The 25,541-nt window shown below is 44.9% G+C and overlaps 1 protein-coding gene across 8 annotated transcripts in view; it reads left to right on the forward strand.

Annotated features, from left to right (window-relative positions):
* Positions 1-25,541, forward strand: part of meis2a (Meis homeobox 2a) — an 80,612-nt gene that overhangs the window by 37,921 nt on the left and 17,150 nt on the right. For all 8 annotated transcript variants that reach the window (XM_051387314.1, XM_051387323.1, XM_051387339.1 and 5 more), the window contains exon 9: positions 17,274-17,350. In XM_051387314.1, the coding sequence (XP_051243274.1) occupies positions 17,274-17,350 (77 nt within the window). The remainder of the gene's footprint in view (positions 1-17,273; positions 17,351-25,541) is intronic.

A 25,541-nucleotide genomic window follows, 5' to 3' on the forward strand; every position in this document is an offset into this window, starting at 1 on the left:
GGGTGTTTGGGGGAAATTCTGTTAAGCTGCTAAGCCAGGTGTATTGGTCCCCTGGGCTTCTTGAAAGGGAAGTGATATATCCCTTGGTCATTCGGAAAGTCCTTGGACTGTGAGCAGTAGAACTGTGCGTTCAGATGAGATATGTTTACAAATGATTAGATGGTATTTGAATATAGTGAATATTGCAGTACATTGTCTTTTATTCTCTCAAATATGATACCAATGTGAATATTGATACATGTTTTTTTGACTGAATTGATTATTGCGCTATTGTTATATACATGGAAACACTCACAGCAGAGCTCAAAAGATGCCCTGTGAATATACAGGTGTTAACCAGAGTGAGGACACATCACACTTTGTGAGGAGATGAGTGCATTGTGCAGCAAACATCATTAGACACTAGTGACAGTGGCTACCACCCCCCTACCCCCCGCCAATCCCAGCCCAACATAGCATTAGTCTCCATGACAACAGGGTGTCATCGCCAGGTCGAGCCCTCGACCGCCCTTTATAGATGCACATAAAAGAGCCAACTAGGGTCATTCACAAGACATGGGCGCAGGCAAGGCCAAACCCTGGCAACGGATGTTTGTCCCATGCGATAAACAAGTGTACAAGTCCATCCCTCAAAAAGAGAGGGCATGTTGTTTGAGTAGACTAAACAGTCAGCTCTGTAGTATCCCCAGTTTTGTTTAAGCTCCTCTAGTCCTTCTAATCCTTGTGTGTTGTTCCAGTACAAGTAGTATTTAACTGGTGGAGACACACATCTGCAAACAGTTTGAAATACCCAAGCCCTTTTTCTATTTACATTAAACTGCTGAAAGCTGTTTATTCCATATTTGCTGGTACCCACTTTATCTTTCTAGTATGCATGGCATATATATATATATTTAAATACATGCTTAGTTAGGTATTGAGTGATATTACATTGTTTACATGTGCCGAAATAGAATTGTATATAATTTAAAAAAAAATGAAAGCAAAAAAGTTAGAAAGAAGCAACTTTGTGTCAGTGATGTACTTTGAAAATCTGTTTGCTTTTCACCTCCTTAGGTTGTTGTGTGAGATTGGATGAAGAAAGGGTGGAGACAAAAGAGATGGAGGGAAGGGGGGGTTTAGGAGTAAGAGCAAGGTTGAGGAGGGGGTAAAGAGGGGGCTCCTAAGGGTCACAGAGGTGGAAGCCTGGAGGAGGCCCACACACTAATCTGTCATGTGCTCGTTTGCCTCAGAGCCGAAAAGTCAGCTCTCCAGTCACCCGTAGCAACCCAGGCGACAGTTTGGTTCACTGCCACTGCCCAAATGTGTGACTATCAGTGGGAGACGAAGGAAAAGAGTCATCACATTACTTTTGTGACAATACCCATTGCTTTGTGTGTTTACAAAACAGATGTTAGTGACAATATGACAGCATAGTTAGGTGATGTTTAGCACGGGAGTCATTGAAAGTCATTGATAATGACTGTGGAGGAGATCTTTGGGGGGGTTGAGGTTCGGTGCCTAGCTATTGTCTACTCACTGTGTTTGAACGTTGGCTGCTCAGCGACCCTGGAAAACAGAGACACAAGCCACCTCAGTCTGCCATCTGTTCTTCCCCAGCCGGGCCACCACAGAGGGGCTACCACAGCATGGACAGACCTCACAGGGAAAAAACACAGACACTCCGACACTAAAGTGAAAAGATACTTAAGAAATTATTTATTTCAGAGAGAAGAGAGCAGAAAACTGAAAGTTTGAAGGCAGATCCAATGACTTCCCATTTTCACAGGTTGTATAATTATATGATGGGCCGCATCAACTTTGCCATTTCACTGCAGAGTGGCTTTGCGGTACTTTCCCAGTGTTAGTGTGTCACAGCTCTGTTTACAGTGTGCTTTGGCATAGTTGGTAGTCTCAGAGGGTTAGTGCTGCATTAGAATGTAATAAGCCCTAATTCATTTCATGCTCCGACATCAGACCTTTACACTTTGCCCCCTAATCCAAATCTGTCATACTTCCACTTCAAAGCCAACTAACCCCACGTGGAATCCACTGACATATAAAGCATAGCACATTAACCTTGCGTACACTATGCTGTGTGTGTGTGTGTGTGTGTGTGTGTGTGTGTGTGTGTGTGTGTGCGCGCTTGTGCAAAGAGCAGACATGTTTGCATGTTTTGCTTTTGTTTTTTTAATTCTCATTCCCATAGGCTTGCTTATCCTCAAGATGAGCATCTTGTTATTGTGCAGGGATTCCTGCATAGTCCCGACACTACTCCTTCCTCTACCTCATGTTTCCTTCCCTTTCCCTCCCTCCCTCCCTGTTAATTTTCATTCCTGCTGTTTGCATCTTAATGCAGGTTGTTTAATGAAGTAGCAGAAATGAGTGCTTTCGCTAAGGGACTGTTTACGACACATTCCCACTGCATGGAGGTGATTAAGCTGTGTGAAACTCCACAGTGTTTGCCAAAGAAAAAAAAGAGCAACCCTCAACATATCCTCTCCAATAAGACAACAGGAAAGGAAAAACAAAGGAGGAGAGTATTCCCCCCGAAATGTGATGCAATGTGCGTTTCTTTAAATGAGGTTTTACAACAGGGGTGTCCTCATAGAAGACCTGGAGCACAGCATGAGTCTGACCGGCCCCTGCAGAGGTGACTGCACATGCCCTGACCGCAGCAGAATACAAACAGGGTTAGGCATGTGGAGGGCAGTCAGATTTATAAACTCCCAGCTCTGAACTGTCAGAGACTCTTCCAAGAACACACATGTAAAAAGCTGAGGAGACTTCTTTAAGGCCCTATGCTCCAGTGAGAATAGACCCCAGCCCGGGAACAGTTCCCTGCCTTTAGCACAGCAGCGCAATCCACAGTTCCTGTAGTCATAACACTGATCCGTTGGCTAGAACCTGGCTGAGCTGACTCTGTAAGAAATAGGGCTGAATGACGTTATGTGTAATAAGGGCCCCCGCAAGGTAGTCTGTGATAGCATACATGCCTCTGGTGGAAAAGCAGGGTTATTAAGATGGTAGTAACTGATTTTGTGCCGTTTTCCCTTTTCTACACTTTCGGGGTTATCTTACTCATAACAAAATGTATAAGAGGATTTTGGTTTCACATCTTAGAGGTAGTTTCCTTAAATTACCCCCTACCCTTCCAGGGGTACCGCCCTGCAGGCTAGCCTCATCCCCCCACGGTTGATTGCGGGGTTGTGGCAAGAGCTGCTAGAACGGTGGCTGCTGCATGCTGGGGACCATGGAGGCCAATGAGATTCTGCTGCAGGCCTCCAAGCTGCCCCAGCAGTGCTTTGATATTCATCTCACACCAAGAGAAGAAAATGCAAAAAGGAAAAGGAGCCGCACAAGCGTGGAAACAGCAAACCAGGCTAAAGAAGGGAGGGAGGCAAGGAAAGAGAAAAGGTTGAGGGATGGAGGCACTGAGTAGAAATCAAAAACAGACCTTGTGTTTCGCTGTTTGGTTTGTCATGGGACCCTGGCTGCACCAAATCCCACTCCTGCCATTTTGTGTGATTTTTCTCCCCTCCCTTCCTACTCAAATGCATGCTTTTGTTTTGCCCAGTGCTCAGTCCAGGGGCAGGCAGTGGGATTCCTGCACAGTGGGGTCCTTATAACTGGGAGCCATGTCTCTTGTTCTCACCTCTTCCCCCCACTTCCTCACCTTTTCATTTTTTCCCCACTGATATCCTCTCTCTTTCCCCCTCTGAACATATGGACTGGTTTTTAAGAGAGAGCCCAGTCCACATCAAAGACTGAGGCTGAGCGGGTCAATTTGTTGCTCCTTTCCCCGACTCTTCCCCCTCCACTAGCCTCAGTGGACCCTCCCTACACCGCAGCCATTTACCCAGAATGCTCCATTGCTCAAACAGTTCTGCCTAGCGCATATATTGAGCGTGTGTTGTTGGTGTCTGTTCTCCTCATAGAGCAGACCTTGTTCGAGTCAGACCTCAGAATTTCTCTGCAGCCACATTGCCCTAAGATCATGTAAGGCTATACAAATGAGCATGTTTGATAGATAGCAACCCCTATATCAAAAAATAGCTGTACCACTTGCTAATAAGAAAAAGTAGATGGATAGAGGAAGAAGAGAACAAAAGAAAAAAATCAAACAAAAAGAAAAAAATAAATATATATAAATCCAAATCCAGGCAGAGCAGGCCTTGGCTCCAGATGTGAATCTCTCTGAATATTGATCATGGGGAAAGCTAGTCCTCCATATCCCCAGGGCTGCAGCGAATGACACACAAAGCACCTCTCTAAAGCCCATAAACCAGCTTGTACAATTATTTAGATAAAGAGGGCGACAACAGCGATGTATGCCTCCCAACCCAGAACCTCCTCCTTAGCTCTCATCCTCCTACTACCACTCCTGCTCCTCCTTTCCTCTTTCTCATGCTGCATAAAGATGAAGAAATTAAAAAAGGGGGCAAATGTGTAATTAGCCACACATTTCTGAATCCTCCTTAATGTTCATTACTGAAACCAGGGGCAATTACAAGTTCAAAGGGGTTTAGGGCACCAGCAGCCCGCATAATCAGTCGCAAATTAAGCACAGCTCATTTGTCACAGCACGCACACTTGTATGTGCACACAGAAACACACATGCATGCGTACTGTCAGAGTTGAGTCATAGACAGGCTGACAGGCATCAATTTCCATACAGGCACAAATCTCAGCTACCCCAAGGCAGTGCGTTAGGTCGCCCAATCCTCTTATGCTCTGATTCTTTGTTTTCACTAGACAACAGCAAACACCACTGACACCTTCACCTTAGCTTGCTTGACATTATACTGTACTTGCATTCATCCTCTTATAGGTGTCCTGTTTGCTCTTACAATCCCCACCACCACCTGTCTCCATTCTACAGTTTTTTTTTAAACCTCTATCTTCCTCTGTGTCTATCCCCTCCCACCTGGCTGTGTCTCTGCAACACGTGACAGTGTGTGTTTCATGTCTGTCCCCGGAGGTGTATCTCGGTTACCTCTGGGGCCAGGTCACAATGGCTAATCCTGTCTTCAGGTGGCTGTTTAGCACACTGAGAGGAGAGCTCGCAGAACCGGAGGTGAGCTCCTGTTACAGGACTCCCTGACCAGGGGTCACCTCCGACACTGTCAGAATACAACACACATGCACACATGTCCTGGCAGAATAGTTGCACATGTATGCACACACAAGCCAAAGTTTTCACACACAAACACTGTCACTCAAACGCATTGAGCCTGCTTATCTATCTCAGGTGGCTCAGCCTTCATGTCTCTCCTCCCTTGTTCTTCTTTATCTGCCTACTGTACTACTCCTCTTCTAGTCTTTCTCTGTCTTCTCTTATTCCCAGATCAGTCAGACTATTCACATTAGGATTCCCTGATATGATCTCCATGAAGACTTGCTCTAGTGGCCATGCGTTGCCTGTCCTGCCCAGCACCCTCATTGTTTAAGCTGCTCTCACACGGGGACACAGTCAGGTCTCCAGTGAATTGAATGGAGCCCTATCATGTGTAGCTCAGCATAGTGGGAGAGAGAACTCATTTTTCACTGGGGGAACGACATCCATCTCAGCAGCCAAACGCTGGCTGTTTCATTAAGTAGCCCATCCAGGCAGACAGATGTGTTCACCACACAGCCATGTTTGCCTATGCAAGAGTGTGTATTAACCCACAATCCTTTGGGGGAGATTAATAGGCTACCAGCCCCTTTCCATTGATTATCTCCATGCCATTTTCCCCTCCTTTCCTTGGCTAGATATTAAAAACTAATGAAGCCTATTGAAAACGGGAACCGCGAGGCTCTTCACGGATCATTTTAGGTTATTTGGACTCAAACAGAGAGGCATCTCTTTAAGGCACAGTTTGAGTCGAATTAAGAAAATAAATGTGGAGAGCAGTGTTGAAGAAACAGGAGGAAAAAAGAGGAGAGAGAGTAGAGAGTGTGACTGTAAAAAAGATGTGTGTTTAAGAAAAGACAACTCTACTCTGACACATGGAGCGGAGACACGGCAGATGTTAGCAATTCCAGAGCATAGCAAAGCATTCCTAGTGTTGGAACCACGTCCTAATTGCCATAATGGAGGTGGTAAGCGCTGACAGTAATGGAGTCGTGGGGATCCATCCCCAGCAACCTGAATTAGGGGCCACTTGGCAGATCCACTTCAAGATGGCCTTTGTTTTTTTGTCTAGATTCTCTTGTTTTCACTGTTCTGCAAACTTTCTTAATGTTGCTTTTTATGAAAGAATTGTTCTGTAGCAGCACCAACTTTCTCTCCCCTGCTATGGTGGCAGAACTAGGAGGCTCAGGGGTGGTGGTTGGCACATGGTGCAGTGTGGAGGGAGAAGATGGTGTGTGAGATAGATGGGTCAGAGAGATCTGGGCGGGGAGTGAGCAAGGAGTTAAAAGCGTCCATGTGATGGGCTCACCTCTGCACCAGGCCTGGTGAAAGGCGGTGGGGTGCTGTCGGGGAAAATGACTTCCTGAGACATTACCATCAATCACCAGACAGGTCAGGCCCCCGAATCCCACCATCAGGATGGAGGAGAAGAGAGGGGGATGGGGCAGGAGGATTAGACTATAGGGGACGAAAACAGAGAGGAAGACTGAGTTAAGGCTTGTTGGGGAACAGACTATTAACAATCTCTTTTTCTCACTGTGTGACTGTTTTATATCTTTCTCTTCCTCTGCCTATCTGTCTCTCCATGTCATTCTCTTTATATTTTCCGGTCTTCCATAAAACAGCTACCCAGGCATTCAGGAACGGCCCCTGCTGGTCAGAGTCCTCTCCTCGGCTCAATTGCATCATTAATTATTCCACAGGCAGTGGGCTAGAAGCAAATCTAAAGAGAGGAAGAGAAATAGAGAGGGAGCAAGAGTTAGATGGGGAGATGGGGGACAGCTGTCTAACACCCCCAGTTGGTCTTGCTTTCACTCTCTTTCTCTCTCTGTCTCTTTCTCTTTCTGTAAATGAAGGATGGGAGAGGGGAGGGGCTTGGGTTACCTCAGTGAGCGGTTGTGTTACATTCCTGAGAAGGGAAGGGGTAGGGGGGGCGGTTCAACGAGTTGTTGAAAAGAACACAGACGCTTGTCAACAGCCTCCGAGCTGGGGAGCCATCATGCCTTGCTTTAGGCCCGGAGGTCAATGACCCTCTGTTGCACCCAGATAGAGGTTTAGGGAAACACAGAGAGAGAGAGAGAGAGAGAGAGAGAGAGAGAACCACCAGATCACCATACGGTACATGTCACTGCTTGTCTGCAGGAGAGGTCAGTCAAAAGCCTCAAAAATCTCTAAATCCTTCTCTTTCTCTCTTTACCCATAAAACACTGTACGCGAACAGTGGCTGAGTGACTGTGGATTAGCTTCGTCCGAAGCACGAGTAGAGTAGAAGGAAGAGGAGAGACAGACAGAGACAGAGAAAACGGCAAGCGCTGGCAGTCATGGCAAAATGGCCCATTAGATTTAAGGAGTAAAAGTTCATCAGCTTTATTAATGGGAAGGTATATAAATGAAGTATGAATTACCTGACTTTTATGGAGTGGCGAGAGTGAAACTGGAGTGTCTTATGATATAATGTTTTAGTGAGCTGTTCTGAGCGCTCTGATGAACAGGCTGCAGAGAGGAGGAGGAGAGAAAGAGTGGAGCGAGCGAGAGAGAGAGAGAGAGACTGAAGTGTGCTGGGGTCCCCTGAGTCCAGTGGCTGGAAGGTTGCCTGATTGTTGCTAACATGCGTAGCTGATCGGGTTAGCTTGAAGACAGGGACGTTTGTAGCTTCCAGGCTTATTCTTTGCGTGTCATTAGCCAGCGAAGTAAAAATTGCCGGCATGAAAAAAGAAGGTCAGCCACATCTCTGATTTTGTCGCTCTTCTACACATGTGCACACAAACACAACTATGCAGCCACAGTCGAACATGCCTGCAGTTGCACACGCACAAGTACGTTTGTGAACAAGCATGCATGCACAAATACAGTATATGCAAGCACACATGCGAGAACAAGGACACACACGCGCGCCAGTCCGCAGACAGACACACACAGAAACACACATGCTCCCCACCATCCTGTAATAAGCGGTAAGCTGAGCTAGCTGATGGTCATCCTCCCATGGGGCTGCTGGGTGGCTGCCAACTTCCTGCCTGCTTTGTCAGTGGATAAAGCCCCTAACAAACGAGAGGGCTGTAGCTAGGCAGGCCAGCCAGGTCAAAGGTCACCTCGGCCCCCGGGCAGGATTGAGCCTAAGAGCACTACAAGGAGAGAGAGGGAGAGAATGGAAGAATGCACTTAAAGATTGGCTGCTATTAACCAGGCCTAAAAGCTATATCCCCGCCTTACCACTCCTTCTTTTCTCTTCTCTTCTCTTCTCTTCTCTTCTTTTTCTTCTCTTTTTTTGGCGGCACTTCACAAAGGCATTTTAACTCCCGTCACATGTCGACTCTGCTTTGAGGAACATTAAGAAAGTGAAAGATCCTGAGGGCATTTGTCAGTCCACACAGCCCCATGCAGCCAGCCGCCCCTGGGTGTTGAGCAATGACAGGAGATATCTCCTTGACTCATACACCCCTAGATGAAAGGAGAGCTCAGAAGACGTGCATTTCTGAAAGGCAAAAACGGTATTCAGTAAAGGAGAAGAGACACAACAGGTAGGGACGGGGAGGTGAATGATCAGGGCTTGCCTGGCTTTGTTCCATGGAAGTACTTGTGATCTCAGATGAATGCACCTATGGTTACCATCAGCTATGCTCCTCTGTCTCACTGACAGGGACATGATCTGAAGTGTCTGTCTGTCATGGGTCTAAGAGCTTCTCTCGCTGGCAGAGGATAGAGAAAAGGGGAGAAAGTGGAGAAGAGGAGAGAAAATCTTTTTTTCTACCCCAGCTGTCCATTCAGAGGGAGAGAAACTTTGACATGGTTGACTTGAACACATTTAGCATCATTAGCAAACAGGAAGTGTCCCCTGCAGCTGTTTTTTAGCGGGGGAGGGGGTGTTCCTGTCTGCACTGTAATGGACAAATGTTACCCACCATGTTTGCCTTTGATTTTTGACCTGAAAACAAAAATTGACATTACAAATGTCCTATGATATCTTCCAAATTGGCTTGACATTGCATAGCTGGCCCCCGGGGGTTTCTTGTTTGTCCTCTGTAAGTGGTTGTGCTCTTGTTGTTGTGTCCTGAGGCTCACTATTAGAATGTACTGGCCTTTCTTTGGAGAATGTGGAGTCTTAAAGAGACAGAGGGGGAGACTAGAAAGAGAGAGCGAGAGAGCTAAAAGAGGTCCTGGTTGTGTATTTGAATACTTATGCTCATTAAGTTAATGCACAATGAAAGGGAGAACCGTCAAGTGGAAACTCTCAGAAGCTTCTATTTGACGAGCGCACACACCCGCTTTTCTCTCCCTCAGTCTGTCCATCTCTCCACAAATTAATCTGTTTCTATTTCAATTGAAGATCAACCCCACTTTACTTTGACTTAGGAAGTTAAACAAAGTCTAAAGAACACAATAGAGAAAGGGGATAAACTTAAAGAGACCCTGTATGTTAATATTAAGTCCTTTTCCCAACAGACTTTATCAACAGGCTCTAGGTTGTAAGTGCTTTACTGTGCTGCCCCAACATTTTTTTTTAAAGTGGCCTGTAAGCTTCAGTATGCCTGAATAGTGTCTACTAACTTAGACCCATTTAATGCTGAACACTTCTAATTATTTTCATATGTATAAACTAAGGAAAAACATTTGTCAGGAGGTAGTTGGTAATTTAAATTAATTCACAAAAACCAAAATAATTTTTTTTCCTACTGGAAATAATTGGAACAGAAAAATATATACATGATTTGATGATCATTACTTTACAACCTTTGTGTTCAACCCTCAAAAATAGGTTTTCTTTGGACAAGTCTCTCAGTTAGTTCGTTTAGAAAATCATTGCTTTTTTACAATGTGTACATACATCATTAAACCAGTGCTAATGTTTATTCAGAGGCTTAGTTCATTCAGTACACTTTAGCTTTAGCAATGGCTCCCAATGGCTTTATGGCTGGCAACAGTGACAAGTGGTGTGGATATGAGGTTGTCCAACACAGGCAAAGTGGGTGGGTCTTCTGCCCTAAAAGTCCCTCATAATGGCAAGCGACCAATTACCTCACTGTCCCAAAAAGAAACATCATAGAGGATAAATGAACAGGAGATTCATTTTAAGAAAATTGTTTAAAAATTCTACTAAATCTACGAAAGACTTGCAAATTAAATTTAAATGAAACAGGAACAAAACCCTTTGTATGAGGATGATCCTTTGGCTCAGCTGTAGTCATTGCAACAAGATGTTTTAAAGATTTTTTTTTGAGAGCAAGCAGTGAGCGTGGCTGTGTGTTGACATCAGGCGAGCTGGAGAGCAGAGCAGAACAGAGCTGGGTGCCCCTGAGCAGGCAGTTACCACAACAAAGCCAACAGACTGGTCTGAAAAACCAGGCCAAATTCCTGCCCTCTAGGACCTGGCTTAAAGCTTGAGCGGAAACTTTGAAAGAGGGGGACGAGATGAGAAGAGAGGAGAAGAGAAGAGGTGGAGTGTAGAGGATACGAGACGAGGCCAGACGGGTTAGCGTGTAGCGAGAAAGGGATAGCTGCTGGGGCCTGTGGACTATGGCAGGAGAAGGAGAGATCGACGGAAATGAGAGAGAGAGGGAGAGACTGAGAGGAGACCAGGCCCCCACTGTAAAGATGGAGGGATCGTATTCCTCCTCTTGAAAGCGCTAGGGCAGCCGTGTGGTGGAAAAAGAAGCCATGAACTCGATCTGACGATTAAATAGGCGCATCTCTATGGCTGCAGGCCACAAATGAGACCTGGTCCACAACACAGCACACACACAGCTTCTGTATGTAACTCCAATAGATCTATAGGTTGAGTTCAGTTGATCCTCGTTTGGGAGTCTTTTGATTTCTGCATAGTTAATGAACACCGTTTTTTTCCCAGTTTTATGCTCTTTATTGGATAAAAGTGATACCTCATTATCATTATGCATGATAGCATTCGGCAAAACATCTCTCTCTTTGGTCGATTCACTAAGTCTGGAGGTGCATTGGGATTGTGTGGGAGTGATTGCTATTTAGCCTCATGGAGCTTGGTACAATCAGATGCCTATATCTCACATATCCTCCAGGGCTCCTTCCTCACCCTCTCCCTCCATTCATTCCTCACTCCTTCCGACTCCCCTCACCCACTTTACTGCTACTGTAGCTTGGCAGGCGAGCAGACAGTTATGCCGTAGAGCTTCTCTACAACCTTGCACCATCTCCAGTGAACATAAATTAATGGTGTAGAGCAAACAGGCTGCTGGCTGAGAGCCAAGAGCTGGCTTCAGGAGCCCAGCCAGCGATTGTTGTGGCGGGCCATGGCAGCAACAGCAGTAGTAGTACTGATGCACTGCCAACCAACCAGCCAGCCAGCCAGCCAGCCAGTCAGAGAGGCAGACAGACAGACTGGGGGCCCTTTTGCTCTATAATAGATGCCGTGGGCCTCGCCAGTCCGCCTTGCATTTGCAATCATCACTGTTTTACTGTCAGAGGGCAGTCCACTGAGAGCCCTTATACTTATTGTGGAAGCTCTGGAGTCTGGAGTGAGAGAGACAGAAGTGTAGTGGTATGTTCTGAATGCAGATTGTGTGAGGTGTAGATAGGGGTGTACTTTCATTTGCTGTTATCACACATTGGCATGCTGTGCGTGCAGTTTGTAGGTTGGCATCATGTGAGTGCTGTTTATAAGTTGGCTGTATCTGTTTATCTGTGTGTGTGTTTGTGTGTGTGCAATCAAGAGAGAGAAAGGAAGAGCAGCAGGGTTGAATCATTGAATCATGTGGCATTCTTGCCTGTTTTCAGACTGTTGTCAGGAAGCAGTGTAGTTCCCAGTAAAATAAAACAAACACCCGAAAAAACTCTCCACTCCCTCCAACCTCCACCGGCTCCAAAAACACACAAGGAGAGAGAGAGCAATGGAGATAGAGAGGTTGATACAAATGGAGATTGATATGAGGATAGTGATGGAAAGAGAGCAATAGTTTGTTGTGTGTGTGTGTGTGTGTGTGTGTGTGTGTGTGTGTGTGTGTGTGTGTGTGTGTGTGTGTGTGTGTGTGTGTATGTAACTTTAGTTTACACACACTGGTAAGAATTTCCACTCAACTGGTTTACTCCATTTGTAATCTTTACAAAAGTATGAGCGTAAACCAGACATTAGTTCATAAATGATTAAATAAATCAAGTTGATCTTGGAAATCATACTTTACTTTTATTATTAACTGTAATCATCATTTGTAGTTTATACTGATAGAATTTAATGATCATTTAAAATAAATTATTTTATTGTCATGGAAACATGAGGCCTTTCTTTTTTTAAATTGTCCATTGTCAATCTATTTGATGTTTACAGATGGAGATAATTAACTGTATCCTTCAATTTAAACCACAAAATCTGTCAGAAAACTGCAGCTAAAAAGCCAGATATTACTCTGTGCATCGTAAACACTCACGGTGGATTCAAAAACTCCCAACTGGAATTATTTGTCATATCTGTTTGATCTCCCAGTAATGCCGATATGCATTCAATCTCATTGTCATTTGTCAAAGAAGCCAGTTGTAACATTATTAACAACGGCAACTTGATATTTAAAATGTGCCAATCTTACCCCAACTCAATGCAGAATTCCATATTAAAATGTCATTCCTATATTTGATTGCATTCATTTCTGACAGTAAATATTATTATCATCCTCCAGTCACTTTGATTAAAAACAAATAAGATTCCAATCAATGCAAAGAAGGCATATATGAAAGGAAATACCGGGATACAATATTGCTGTAAAATTACACACAAACTCACAATAAAGCCTATCAAATGCTCCCAACACATAAAAGAATTACCAAGGAAAATGTTATTAGATAGAATTATGTCTATTTAGCAACTAACTTTAGAACAAATAAACAATAACAATTGTATATATATTATATATATATATAATATATATGCAGATTACCTAATAACCCTACCCAAGTGACAAAATGGCAGGGGCTAAATCACACCAATGATCATCAGGAAATCCTTTGTGTTGCCATGGCACTGGGGTAAACAGCCAATGGCCACTGATTTCCTGGGAGTCATTAGCATGGGATAGGTTTGCAAGCCACTGCAACCTTGTGACCTGGCTCTATAACTCATGTCACACACTGATGATGTCATTCATCAATGGGGTCCACCAGCTTCTTCGGCAAGGGGCTGCAGGTTCGGCGAGTGGAGGGGAAGGGGCAGAGCGGGAAAAGCGGTGGGGGTTGAAAGGAACGGCCGGGATAATGATCGGGCTGTGGGATTTGACGACGCCAGCAAATAGGTGTCAGGAGAGTATGAATCTGATAAATGACAATCTGGATGTTGAATGAGTAGATAGGACTCAGTGTGTGCGAAAGGTGTGGTGTGAAGTAAGAGTGGTCCAGCAGTAGATGTGGTTATTGTATATGCTGAAACACCAAGCTGGGCTCAGGGGGGGTTTAAGGACTGTACACAGCGGATGATGGAGCTACCTCAGCTTGTAATGTTCAGCAACCACAGGGGCCATTACATCCAGCACTATCACAGAGCACATCACACTGTAATTTAGTCAGCAGTCGGTCACACACACACACACACACACACACACACACACACACACACACACAGCTCGATTCTTAATGACTGGCAGAATGCGATCCACCTGCGTATGTGTTTATGTGTTTGTGTTGATGGTTGGCTGTGCTTTTTCAGGTCAGATTGTAGGAATTGGACAACATGTGTGCATCAGGATAGTGCACAAGCGTCCACATTAACAGGCTTTAGAATAATTAACAGGGCTGTTTCGATCGGAGACCAATGCTGCCCGGACAACAAATTGAAGCTGCTCATTTCTTGCTTATTTATAGACTGGCTGTTTTACATTTTGCGGTCAATCCTCTTTTAAGGATATTGGCCTTGGTGTTTATAACTGAACATATTGAGCGGATCCAAAGCTAGTGGGGAAATTATCAATACCATCTTTGATCTTGCTCTGTGTTTGTGTTTCATCCATTAAATAACCATGTCATACTGTCTCCTGAGGGTAGAGAAGGACATCTCCAGGAGGAAACACATTAGAACAGATTTAGCACTGTGATTTTATGTGTTTTGTTGGATTTTTATTTACAGATTCATCTCACGTTTACTCTTTTCATATCAGATTTTTTTGGTGCTCATTGGGTGATTTACTAACATATATTTCTTTTACTGAGGCAATTAACATTAAGAGGTTACTCAGAGGTCTAAATAGCCCTTCTCCAATTTCACGGCTGCTGCAGCCTTGTAACCACTAGGCCCACCATGTCCGTGTGTGTGTGTGTGTGTGTCGCCATTGCCACCACACACCATTTTCTGTAGATTTCAGAGCGCCTTGCTTAAAGGAAAGCTGCCACAACGTAAAGTGTGGGTGGCCTGCAGTCGCAGCCATAAAAAAGTATGTGTGTGTGTGTCGGGGAAGGGGGGGGGGTGTCAGCTAGAAAGGCGAGAGAGAGAGTTGAAGACAGATGAAGAGAAGATGAGGAAAGGTTGTATCCGGGCATACTGTGTGTATGTTTGTATGTATGTGTGTGTAAATTTGCTCCTCCGTGTGTGTCCTTCGCAGTGCATAGTATGTGCAAGTGTATGCAAGTCTTGGGGGTTGCAGGGGGGAGATCTAGTCTGACACAGGGAGGCAAGGAGTGGGGAATGAGCAAGGGCTGGGAGGGCTATGAGCTGAACGAAATAGGATTTTTTTAGTGTCGTGTCTATGTGGTCAGAGTAAATCTCCTTACTCAGGGGTTTTGTGTGCGAGGGGGGCTTTAACGTCCCCACTCTCCTTGATGAGACATCTTTCTTGTTTGTTCAAACCATTCATTACGTGGTGGCTGCTGGACAAGCTATGCCGCTGGCCGGCGTATTTATCACCGAGCTAAAGCGCGCTCTGGCTGACAGTAGGCGATTGATGACCGGGTCTGGGCCTGAGAGGCTGAGGAAGCCTTAATACAATGTAGATGACCCACTCCCATTTCCAATTTAGGCTGCTCTTCTCCACACACCTCCATACCCCATCATCTTTAGCTACGTCTCAATTTGTGTGTGTCTGTGCATGTGTGTATATGCTTGTGTAGCTTGTGTGCATAAAAAAGAGTGGGAGGGTGTGTGTGTGTTCTGTTAAATTTGCGAGCATGTTTTGATGGTGACCGAGGTCATAGCTAATGTGAAAACGCCAAGGAAGCCCAGGAGTGTATGGGGGAAGGAAAGAGAGGCTGTACTCTTATTACATGTTGTTATTGTCCAGAGCAGACACACACATAAACACACACGCACATGGGGATTTAGATATGTATATGTGTTCTTCGGATATTGTGCACACATACTGTATGTGCACGGACGCACACACATACACACACACACACACACACACTAACCATAGAAATTTCTCTGTGTCTTCCCCCGGCCAAGGAAATGTCAGCACCTGGCAATCAAAAAATGTATTTCTATGCAAGCATTATCATCTTTCCTTTGTTAATGATTTTAGCATATTAAAAGGAACTACGTACACAAGTACAAATCAGATTAATCCCTTTCTGCAGCCGGGACTCATTATTTGTCCAATTTCAGCCTTGCTTGTTATTAATTGAGCACATTCCTCAAACTGTTTTTTCATCTCTCCTTTAATTAAAACAGACTACATTTAGATAGGCAGTACCACCTGAAAGGAGAAATCCTCCTCTCTGCTGATATGAAACCTCACTTACATCAATTATTTTAGCAGTAAAGGAGAAAATAGTTCTTGAGCAACTGTTATCATTTCATGTTAAAACTGAATTCAATTAACACAAGCCAGACGGACATTAACAGCTTTATGAAATTTGCTTCTGCAATGGGTGTGGAGGAGAAAAGGAGCTAAAAAGACGGGCACATGTTGTAAGGCTAAAGGTGTTTTCCTTGAAGGGGAAGAATGTGTGTTAATGGAGTTTGAAACCACCCCAAAACAGAGGAGGATTTAAGTATCACCTTTTAAAAGGATTTTTTTTGTCTTGTGATTTGCAGGTGTCATGTCTATGAATGTTTGTGTCTGTGTGCATTTCTGTTCGTGCTTGTGTGCGTGTGAACGTGTAACTCTGTGCGCACGCATACTCTCTGTCTACAGTGGCTGAATGAAATACATAGTGTCTCATTTGTTTCGTTTGCGTGCGCCCCGACTCCTAATCTGGCCCTTAAAGACATCTGTCACCAGCGATCACTGTTGTTTTGTCATGCTTCATAACGGACCCAGGGGGAGCGAGGCAGCCCAAGGTCTGCCATTTATATCAGCCCATGTTCTCTCGATTGGACCTGACACAAATAGTATCATTGCAGCCCTGGTCGCAGAATTACATTTTCAGGTAAAAATCTTGGCAGGGCTGTGGAGGAGATTTCACAGCATTCTCTTCTTTTAGCATTAGTCTGTATTCAGCTGCTCTCTTGAAAGAGCCACCACCAGGATACATGTCAGACATTCAAGGAAAGATAAATGTATTCGCTGCAAATCTGCACCCACTCATTCTGTTGCTTGGTATTATAAAGGGATTCTCAGACACCACAATATCTGCATTAGGCCTACTGGAAAGTCTTGTTTGTCAGTCTCTCTCTCTCTCTCTCTCTGTGTGTGTGTGTGTGTGTGTGTGTGTGTGTGTGTGTGTGTGTGTGTGTGTGTGTGTGTGTGTGTGTGTGCTCGTAAGTGTGTGTGTGTGTGTGTGTGTGTGTGTGTGTGCTCATAAGTGTGTTTTTTTTGTTTGTTTGTTGCATATATTTGGTGCATACACTATATATTGTTTTTTTGTGTAGGGACAGGGAAGGGGGTTATCACAGTTGTCAGTTTTGACAAACTTGTTCAGCCAGCTCTGACAGGTTTAGCACTGAGTTGTGTGTGCGTGTGCGTTGTGTGTGTGTGTGTGTGTGTGTGTGTGTGTGTGTGTGTGTGTGTGTGTGATGTGTGGGTGGACACGTGTATGTTCTGAATGTCTATACTGTGCAAGGGAGGGGCAGGGTTGGGTGGAGGTCACAATAAGGTGCAGTCTTGGGTTACACAATACAACAAACACGGAAAAACATATTGAATACATACAGTAACGGCCAGGAACTTGACTCGAAGCGTGTGTTCCCTTTCCAGTGCTTTTCTTTATGAGTGCTTACATGCGTGAATGTTTATGTTAATCTGTATGTCGAAGAGGCTCATGTGTGTGTTTCTCTCTCTTTTTGCTCCCGTAGCACCCATACCCGTCTGAAGAGCAGAAGAAGCAGCTAGCCCAAGACACAGGCCTCACCATCTTACAAGTAAACAACTGGTGAGTCAAGATTTCCGCTCGCCCTATCTCCACCACCAGCATCGCTCTGCCTTTTATTTTCAAAAGCCTTCGCCTCCCTCTCCCCACCAAGTGTGAAAATCGTTTATGTACAGCCCTCCCCATCACATATAGACACACGGAGAGATAGCGCGCACACGTAGACGTACACACTGACAACCTTTGTAACATTATTATATGTAAGCCACTAGGATGTTCCGGTGTTATCGGCAAAGTGTTCTGCGGCTAAGTCACTGGTCTTTGTGGTATGATGCACATGTATTCGGTGGGATATATTTAAGGGAGAAACGCAGAGATCATAAGCTACCCCTACAGCCCTCACACCCAACCCACCCCTTCATCCAAAACCATACCTAGCACCGCCACTGGTGCCCCCACAAAAGGCAAAACTGCCTTCCACCCCCTCCCCATTTTACACAAGCTATATGGTGGATTAAGGTTTTGGTGGCCTGGCCAGCAGGGCCTTTGTAGATGGCTTAGCACATAACTGGGGGTGGTGGATTAAATAAAATGATCACAGAAGCAAAGAAATGATACAGGAATTACTTATCAAAATACTAGCCCAGGTTTTATCTGCAGCTTAATTTTGTTCAGTACATTCTCAGGGTGATGTTCAGATTAATTGAACTGACAGCTTCCTTTCAAATTTCCGGCAAGGTATTTGCACGGATTTCAGGTCTTACACAAACTTAATTATATGGAACCCCATTTTATCATTCTAATTCCATGTAGCGGGGGTTCTATTTACAAATGACAAGTCTGTGCCTTTTATTCACAGCTTTCCTTAATATATTTATCAAAGCGGGTTCATTTACAAAGTGCTCTATCTGTTGGGTACAGGCAGGCCGACATTAACGAAGCTTTTAGGTTTATCAGACTCGCAGCCTGACAAGCCACCCGAGGGTCAATTGATTTTTTGGTTCTGTGATACATTTTTTTCCTCATTTTTTCTGGATCACAATGAGAAACATGCCTGGAGAATTAGCCTGGTTTGTCGGCCTTATCTATCAGCCCCCTCCCTCATCCTCCCCCCTTCGTCCTGACATACGCTCTCTCTTTCTGTCTGTGTGTGTCTCTCTCTCACTCTCTCTCTCTCTCTCTCTCTCTCTCTCCCTCCCTCTCTGTGTCTCTCACCCTTTTCTTTTTTCCCTTCTAGCCAAAGGAAGTCAAGCTACTTAAATTGGCCACAGGAACCGCTGTTATCAGACTTTAATGCACCCTACAGTGTGGATAGCATTTCAATTACACCAGTAACCAAAGATTAGCCCCCGCTTGCCTGTTTCATGCCTCGTGCCACCGTTTCGGGACGCCACGCACCTTACCTACAGGAGCAGAAAATTGAGTTGCCTTGCCTGTGTCATGGTGATTAATGCAGAAATAGTCTGCAAACCTGCGAGGAGAGAGAGAGAGAGAGAGAGAGAGAGAGAGGGAGAGGGAGAGAGGGAGAAATAGACAGAGACAGAGATAGATATAGGAAGAGTTCCTGCCTTCTCAGAGGCCATGAAATCCAAGCCTGGCGCTGAAATGCCTCAGATCCATTTATAAAGAGGTCTGAAAGAATCTCGTGCTGGGTAACATCCTCATGAACCTTATTTCCGCACACACGCACTTAGACACACATACACATAGGTGGTCATGGAGCTATGTATTAATGTTACACCATCCGTGTTAACAAAAACACACCAGGAATCAATTTTCACAAATAAAGTCATTACAGCGGTTTAGACTCTGCTGGTCTATCTCTGGTACATTCTGGGTGCAGTGAATTTGTCTGGCAGATGCTGCTATGTTATTGGCTGTTTTACGGTGAGGGAAAGATGAGAAAGAGAGAGGGTGCTGAAGTTTTCTTTCTCCTCATATGTGCTTAACCAGACTAGACAGTGAGTTACGGTTGAGTATCGCTTTGTTTGGGTTGTGACTTGCTTTTTTTCTTTGGTTACTGGTTCCAGTGACTGCTGCGATGGTCCACCCAGGATATGACAGAACTCTGCCTTATGAAATTCCTGTTTAAAGAAAAAAAAAGCTCTTCAAATTCCTGGCTGGCCCCTTGCATTGTTCTGTAGTTCCCTTTGATGCATGGCCACTGCCATGTTTCTGGCCAAAGAGAAGGAGATAGAGACAGAGGGAGGGAGAGACAGGAGCAGAGGATGAGAGGGGGAAAAGGGAGGGGATGGCTGCCGTCTTCGGTTTCCAGAGCTCTCCCTCGGGGAAAGGATGTGCTGAATCAGGGCTTTGTCCGCTGGCACAATCGCAGCCCAGCGAGGGCACAAGGGTGCTCTGTGTGATAGTCAATAGACAGTGCATCTCGCTCTCTCCCAACTTGCCCCATCAAACCTCCCCAAACCATACCCTCCAACTGACACCTCCCTTTACCTGCAGCTCACCTGTAAACACAAAACCAATAGTAGAACACTTCCAACTCGTCCAACCCTTTTGTCTCTGTACCTTAAGAAGCACTCCAACTGGTTCTATATATCTTTAGCAAGCAGCCTCACCTGTTTTTAACCCACACCCCATTAGCTGTTGCTGATGTTAATAAGGAACAAAGGAACAGGTTAAAGTCCACAATCTCACTATGCTGGCGTTGAGCAGATGAGGAGGAGGACTTGATTATCCTCTTATTATCCTCTGTGTGCATAAGTGTGTGTGTGTGTATGCACAGGTTATGCACATTATTACTAATGGTCAACTGTGCTCTCTCAGAGATGGTATGTGTGTACAGTGTGTCAGGACACCATTAGTTGACCATTAGGCAGTGTGTTTGCTCTGCTTACATTTGAGACAACTGGCGTCATGCTAACAGAATTGGGGAGTGGTCTGACATGTAATTACATTTGTTTAAGATTGTGGGAAAAGGTGAGGGCCATGTCACACATGGCATTCTGGGATAATGAAGTAGGTGAAACGGCAGACTCAGGTGTCTATTCGCTGGAGAAGCGTTTACAGTTTACAGTATCTAGCGGTATATTTGCTTGCCTCAGCAGCTCCTGGTGTCCTGCTATCAGTCTGGGCTAAATGGGGCCTGACCGAATCCTTTCATGTCTCAGCGTCAGACCCAGCACGATGTGCTCTCACTCATTGCCATATACACACACACACCAACTATCCTGCCGTTATTTACCACTGCGGCAATGCACACACACACACACACACGACACACATTACATGCAGGATTATTACATGGGCCTGGGAGATGACGCCGATGACAGATGACTGAGAGAAACGGCATCTAAAAAAAGGAAGGAAATCGTCCCCTCATTATTCCCTCATCTTACAGGCAGCCAGTTGGTCATTTCCATGGAAGAGAGAGAGAGAGAGAGAGAGAGGAGAGAGAGAGAGAGAGAGAGAGAGAGAGAGGAGAGAGGCGAGAGGCAGAGCAAGTCAGAGAGCAAATATATGTCAGTTCTTGGCATCTATGATGACTGACTGCTGTGCCACTGGAGCACTAATAACAATAAAGAGGGCACTAAGCCACACTCTATTTTTACATCTCTGCCTCCTCTCTACAGCCCAGGGGGGAATACATGCATAGACACATACACACACAGACACACACACAGGGGAGAGGCTCTAATTAGTGGCAGAAAGGAATACAATGAGTGAGTTATTAAGACACAGAGGCGGATTGCAGCCAACCTTTGCCCCCTGTCAGAGTACAGGTCACATGATAAGAGAGGGATATCCGCCAGACGACGGCGCCAAGCAGCCTGTGCCCACTGAGGAGATGAAATAGGCTCAATCTCTCCGGCCATTCAGGGCAGGGTATGGTGCACTGATTGTTTTTTGTGTTTTTTCCCCTTTCTTTAGAATTTGTTCTCACAGGAGAACAAACTCCACCTTTTGCAGCAGTCATCATATCACTCACTGTACATTTTCTATACGTTTACATTAAGATTTAGATATTTAATGTAATTGTTTTGAGACGGAGCAACCCTGGAATACTTTATAAGACTAGAACAACGAAACTGCAGTATGCAACCGATGGTATGGAAAACTGTATGGACAATAAAATGAGAGCTAAAATGGGAGGTCAAAAGGATGCTACAGTCAAAAAAGACTAGCTTTTCAAAAAGTCATTACACTCTTATGTCTTCCTATCTATGCAAAATCCCAGATTGCATCCTGCTGTAGCACAGCATGCAGATAAACTGAGTTTAGCTAGCTCTAAACTGACTGCTCTGAAACTCTCTTCACAGCGTGTTCCCCATTCCCTCTCAGATCCTAATTTTTCTTCCCTCTCTCCCATCTATGGATCCCTCCAGATTTCTCAGAGTTTGACTCACCTAACTCAAAGAAGCTGTACTGCAGGTTCACATGCAAACGGTCAAGCCCATTTATTTGTAGTATCTGAGAACAAGAAAGAGAAACACCAAAGCCAAATTTGTTCCTCCACTTAGCAAAGCATTTTCCACCCCCTTTCTCAGTCCAATGAGACACTTAGGAACACTGGCTTTTATGATTTTCTTATGATTTTTTATGATCCTCTGGTTTGGCGGGCGTGCCTATTATGAAATGCAAAATAATAACTAATATTTTCCAAATGTAAAATAAAGCTATGAAACTGGCCCAGCCGCCTCTATTTTTTCCACATTCCTTTTAAGTATTTAAGTCCTATGAATCTCACACAGAAGCTTTTGAGGTCCTTTTTCCCTCTCCTTACTCTTCTCTGTATCCTTGCTTATTCCTTACTTTTCTGTCTTTTCATTTCTGCCACATTGGTGGGCTAGTTGACTGAAGTTGCTGGTTATCCGTCTAACTTTGACCCAGATGGAAATGTCAGGCCTTTTTTTGGCTGCAACCAGGGACTCCCGGCAGTGGCCATCTTATGCCCCTGGCTTTCTAAATATACAGCTGGAGTGTGGAGAGGTTGTGGCTGTGTGTGTGTGTGTGTGTATCTCTGGTGTGTCTGTGTGTGCGAGCATGAGTGTATATGTGAGTCTGACTGAGAGAGAGAGACTATCAGGACGCTGCCAACACAGGCATCATGATCCCTCTCATTTAGGGACCGCTAATTGGCAGTTAATTAGCAGAATTGACTCTGTTGTCAGATCCCAAGTGCCAGCCCCCCTACCAACACCCCCTACCCACTAAGTTCATTTGATCTGGCTGCTTTCTTGATGCTGTAATAATAATCCCATTTTATCTGTTTTGGAGGGAGAAACACATTTGGAAAAACATATTTTCATTATTGGCAGAGTAAAATAGAACAGACTCCCTGTTGCAGTAGGTTTCATTTTGTTTTTCATTTTGTTCAGCAGTTGTTACAGATCCAAATATCTGTTCGCGGTGCAATCTAGACACATGCTGTACTCACAGGATAAGCCATGGGAGTCTTGAATAGCTGATGCTAATGTGCGCCACCGTGTTTATGTGTGCACTCACAGTATATGTGCTGTGTGTGAGTACTTGAGCACATGCCGCTGTCGAAGCGCTCAGTGTGATTAACAGGCCCCACTCTCAATTTATCAGGCACTGGGGGCACATTGGGTCATAGCATGGCATGGACACCCACCATGGCCATGGAGCAGCCCAGTGCCCACCTCTGTGTGAGTCTAGAGTTATGAAAAACAGGTGGTGCTTTAATAAGATTGGCAGTGTCGGGCAATCATGCACAAAGATGAATGCTTTTTTACTTGTTTTCCCGTTACAAGCTCGAGACTCTCCAAGGCTGTGAATTCTCCCAGCAAAGACGGCATGCAAGGAGAACGAAGCCAGACGAGGCAAGATAGAGAGGCAAAGAGCTGAAAGAGGCATTACAGAGAAAGCATTAGAGAGAGATGGAGAGAGATGGGAGGAGGGAGGTCTTTGTACTTCTCTGCTCCTTTTGGCTCTTTTATTCCTCAACGGCTTGGTTTTATTGGTGGGTCGTTTAATAACAAGGGCTCTGCGTTTGAAATGAAGTCGAGCTGCGTTTGCGTGGGCGAGCCTCCTTTTTTTTTATTTTAAGATGGTAATTTCTGTACTAGGGGTGAGAACTGGAGAGAGATCGAGAGAGAGAGAGAGAACGAGATAGACAATACACGAGAGAGAGACACGGAGGGAGAGCAAGAGGGTTAAAGTGTGGGAGAGGGAGAATTCAAGGAGAATACAAGGGAGGAAAGTAGGTTAATTTATTTCATTTGCAGGAAGAGAAAGAACTTAAAAAGAAAAAAAAGGTTGGTGATAGTGAGAAAGAAAGTGTAGGATGCTGTTTTCATGAACAAGCAGCTTAATGCACACGGGCAGCCACAGTAAGCCTGCCAGAATCTCCCTGTGCCTGAGGCCATCTGTGAGCAGAATAGCAATTTTATTACTTTGTCATTAAACCAATTTCACAGCAGTATTGTTTGTTAATGAGCAGCCGCAAACGAGCGAAGATGTCACGTACTAGAATAGCAGCAAGATTTGTGACCCCAGTTCTCCTCTGTCTCATCCTGGCAACCTGTACCTCATTCTTATTCTTCTGCTCTTTTCTGCCATCGTCTTCTTCCTTAACATCCTCACTGTCATCCTTACTCTCTCCCTGCCATCCTCCTATCGTGCTCATCCCTCCCTTCCCCTCCCCGTTATAAGGGTCCCTGGCTCATAAAAGGGGAAACTGCTGAAAGATAAAATGCAAAGTCTATACAGTCAAGTCTCTGTTTATGAGCTTCCATTTGGCTTTAGAGCTCATTGGGACGAATGGTTTCTCCATGGGCTTTCAGGGCGTGCAGCTGGAAAGCCTGGGATGTTGGCCTGTTATTTAGCTCTAAAGCCTAACATGGGTGCCAACGGCAAGTGCCAACAGAGGGACTAGGCGTCTGAATAGGTGCATAAGTCCTTTGGATTGTATGCTAGATGATGTCATGCACTTTTTGTGATTTTTCAACGTTGTTTAGAGTACCAGGCTCGATCACTGCCTTTTCTACTGGATTTGATTAGTGTCGTAGTTGTGCATTTAAAGAAAAAAAAAAATCTAACTTCAGGTGAGTCTGGTAGTGGTTTGTAATGGCCTGTTTTCACAAAGAAAGCCATGTGCTTCAGCTGCTATGGTGCTATATGTGTCTTTATGGCTAGTCACTCTGTTTATGTTTTTACTCTGGAGGTCAGTTGGCAGAGATTCTTGGTCTTTTAGTGGCTTATGACAGAGAGAGGCAGCGAGACGGAGACAGAGAGAGCACGAGAGAGAGAGAGAGAGAGAGAGAGAGAGAGAGAGATTTAAACTGAGGCCCCAGAGGATCAGACAACCTGACAGAGTAGATTTGGAATAATTAGTTTTATCTGCTGAGGGAGATAGCCGAAGGAGCTGTGGGTTAGCCACAGGGTGCTGCTGTGTGTATCTTGGTGATGATGTGTTTGGGGCAGCAGAATGTTGTGTACGTGTTTAGGTGTATGGTGTATGTGTATGGAAGGAGGGGGTGGTGGTGTGGGGGGTTAAAAAGGATAAAGGTGACCAGGTGTAACAGAATGGCCTTGAGGGTGTGTGTGTGTGTGTTGGAGCCAGAGAGGACAGGAGCTCCTTCTTTGGCTGAGCTCTTTAAACTCTGTGAACCTCTACAAGGTATTTTCTCTCTGTCCAGGCATGCTCGTTCTCTCACTCTTTCTCTCTGTTACTTTTTTACCTCCCTCTTTCACACTTTGCATTCACTCTATCCCTCTGTTTGTAACAGCATGTAAATAAACATGCTTTTCTATCTTTGCTTTGTTTGTGTGGTGTCACATTAAAAATCACCTCCACTGACCTTCCTCCCCCTTCTTTAAGACACAATGAAAGTGAGTGTTTTTGGCTATCAAAGCGAGAGAGGGGTTGTAATCACATCCTTAACAATGCTCCAATGTATTATTCCTACCTGTTGTGAGTGTGTGTGCATGTTTGTGTGTGTTTTCTGAAGCTGTGATTCATGGCCTGGTGCCCTCTGTGGCTTTGAGGTGCGGGCCAATAAGCCCATCATGGAAGACCCTATAAATCAATATAGCCTTTTGTTTGTTTAAGCCATGCTCTGCCCCAGTTCAGGCCTGTTATGGATGAGATATCAGTGGAGTCTGTGCCAAGCAGAAAAGCGGAGGGAGAGGCCAGAGGGAGGGTGGGAGTCGCAAGGGCTCTCCCCAAAAACAATCCAATCTTAATTGGAAAGTGGCCCAAAATCTTGGAGATATCAAACCCGGTAATTTGCAATTTGGGAGAGGTGAGAAATAAACGGTGCAGCTTGCTGCC

The sequence above is a fragment of the Dicentrarchus labrax genome, unplaced genomic scaffold (genome assembly GCF_905237075.1).
Source record: "Dicentrarchus labrax unplaced genomic scaffold, dlabrax2021, whole genome shotgun sequence".
In the NCBI taxonomy this organism is placed as follows: Eukaryota; Metazoa; Chordata; class Actinopteri; family Moronidae; genus Dicentrarchus; species Dicentrarchus labrax.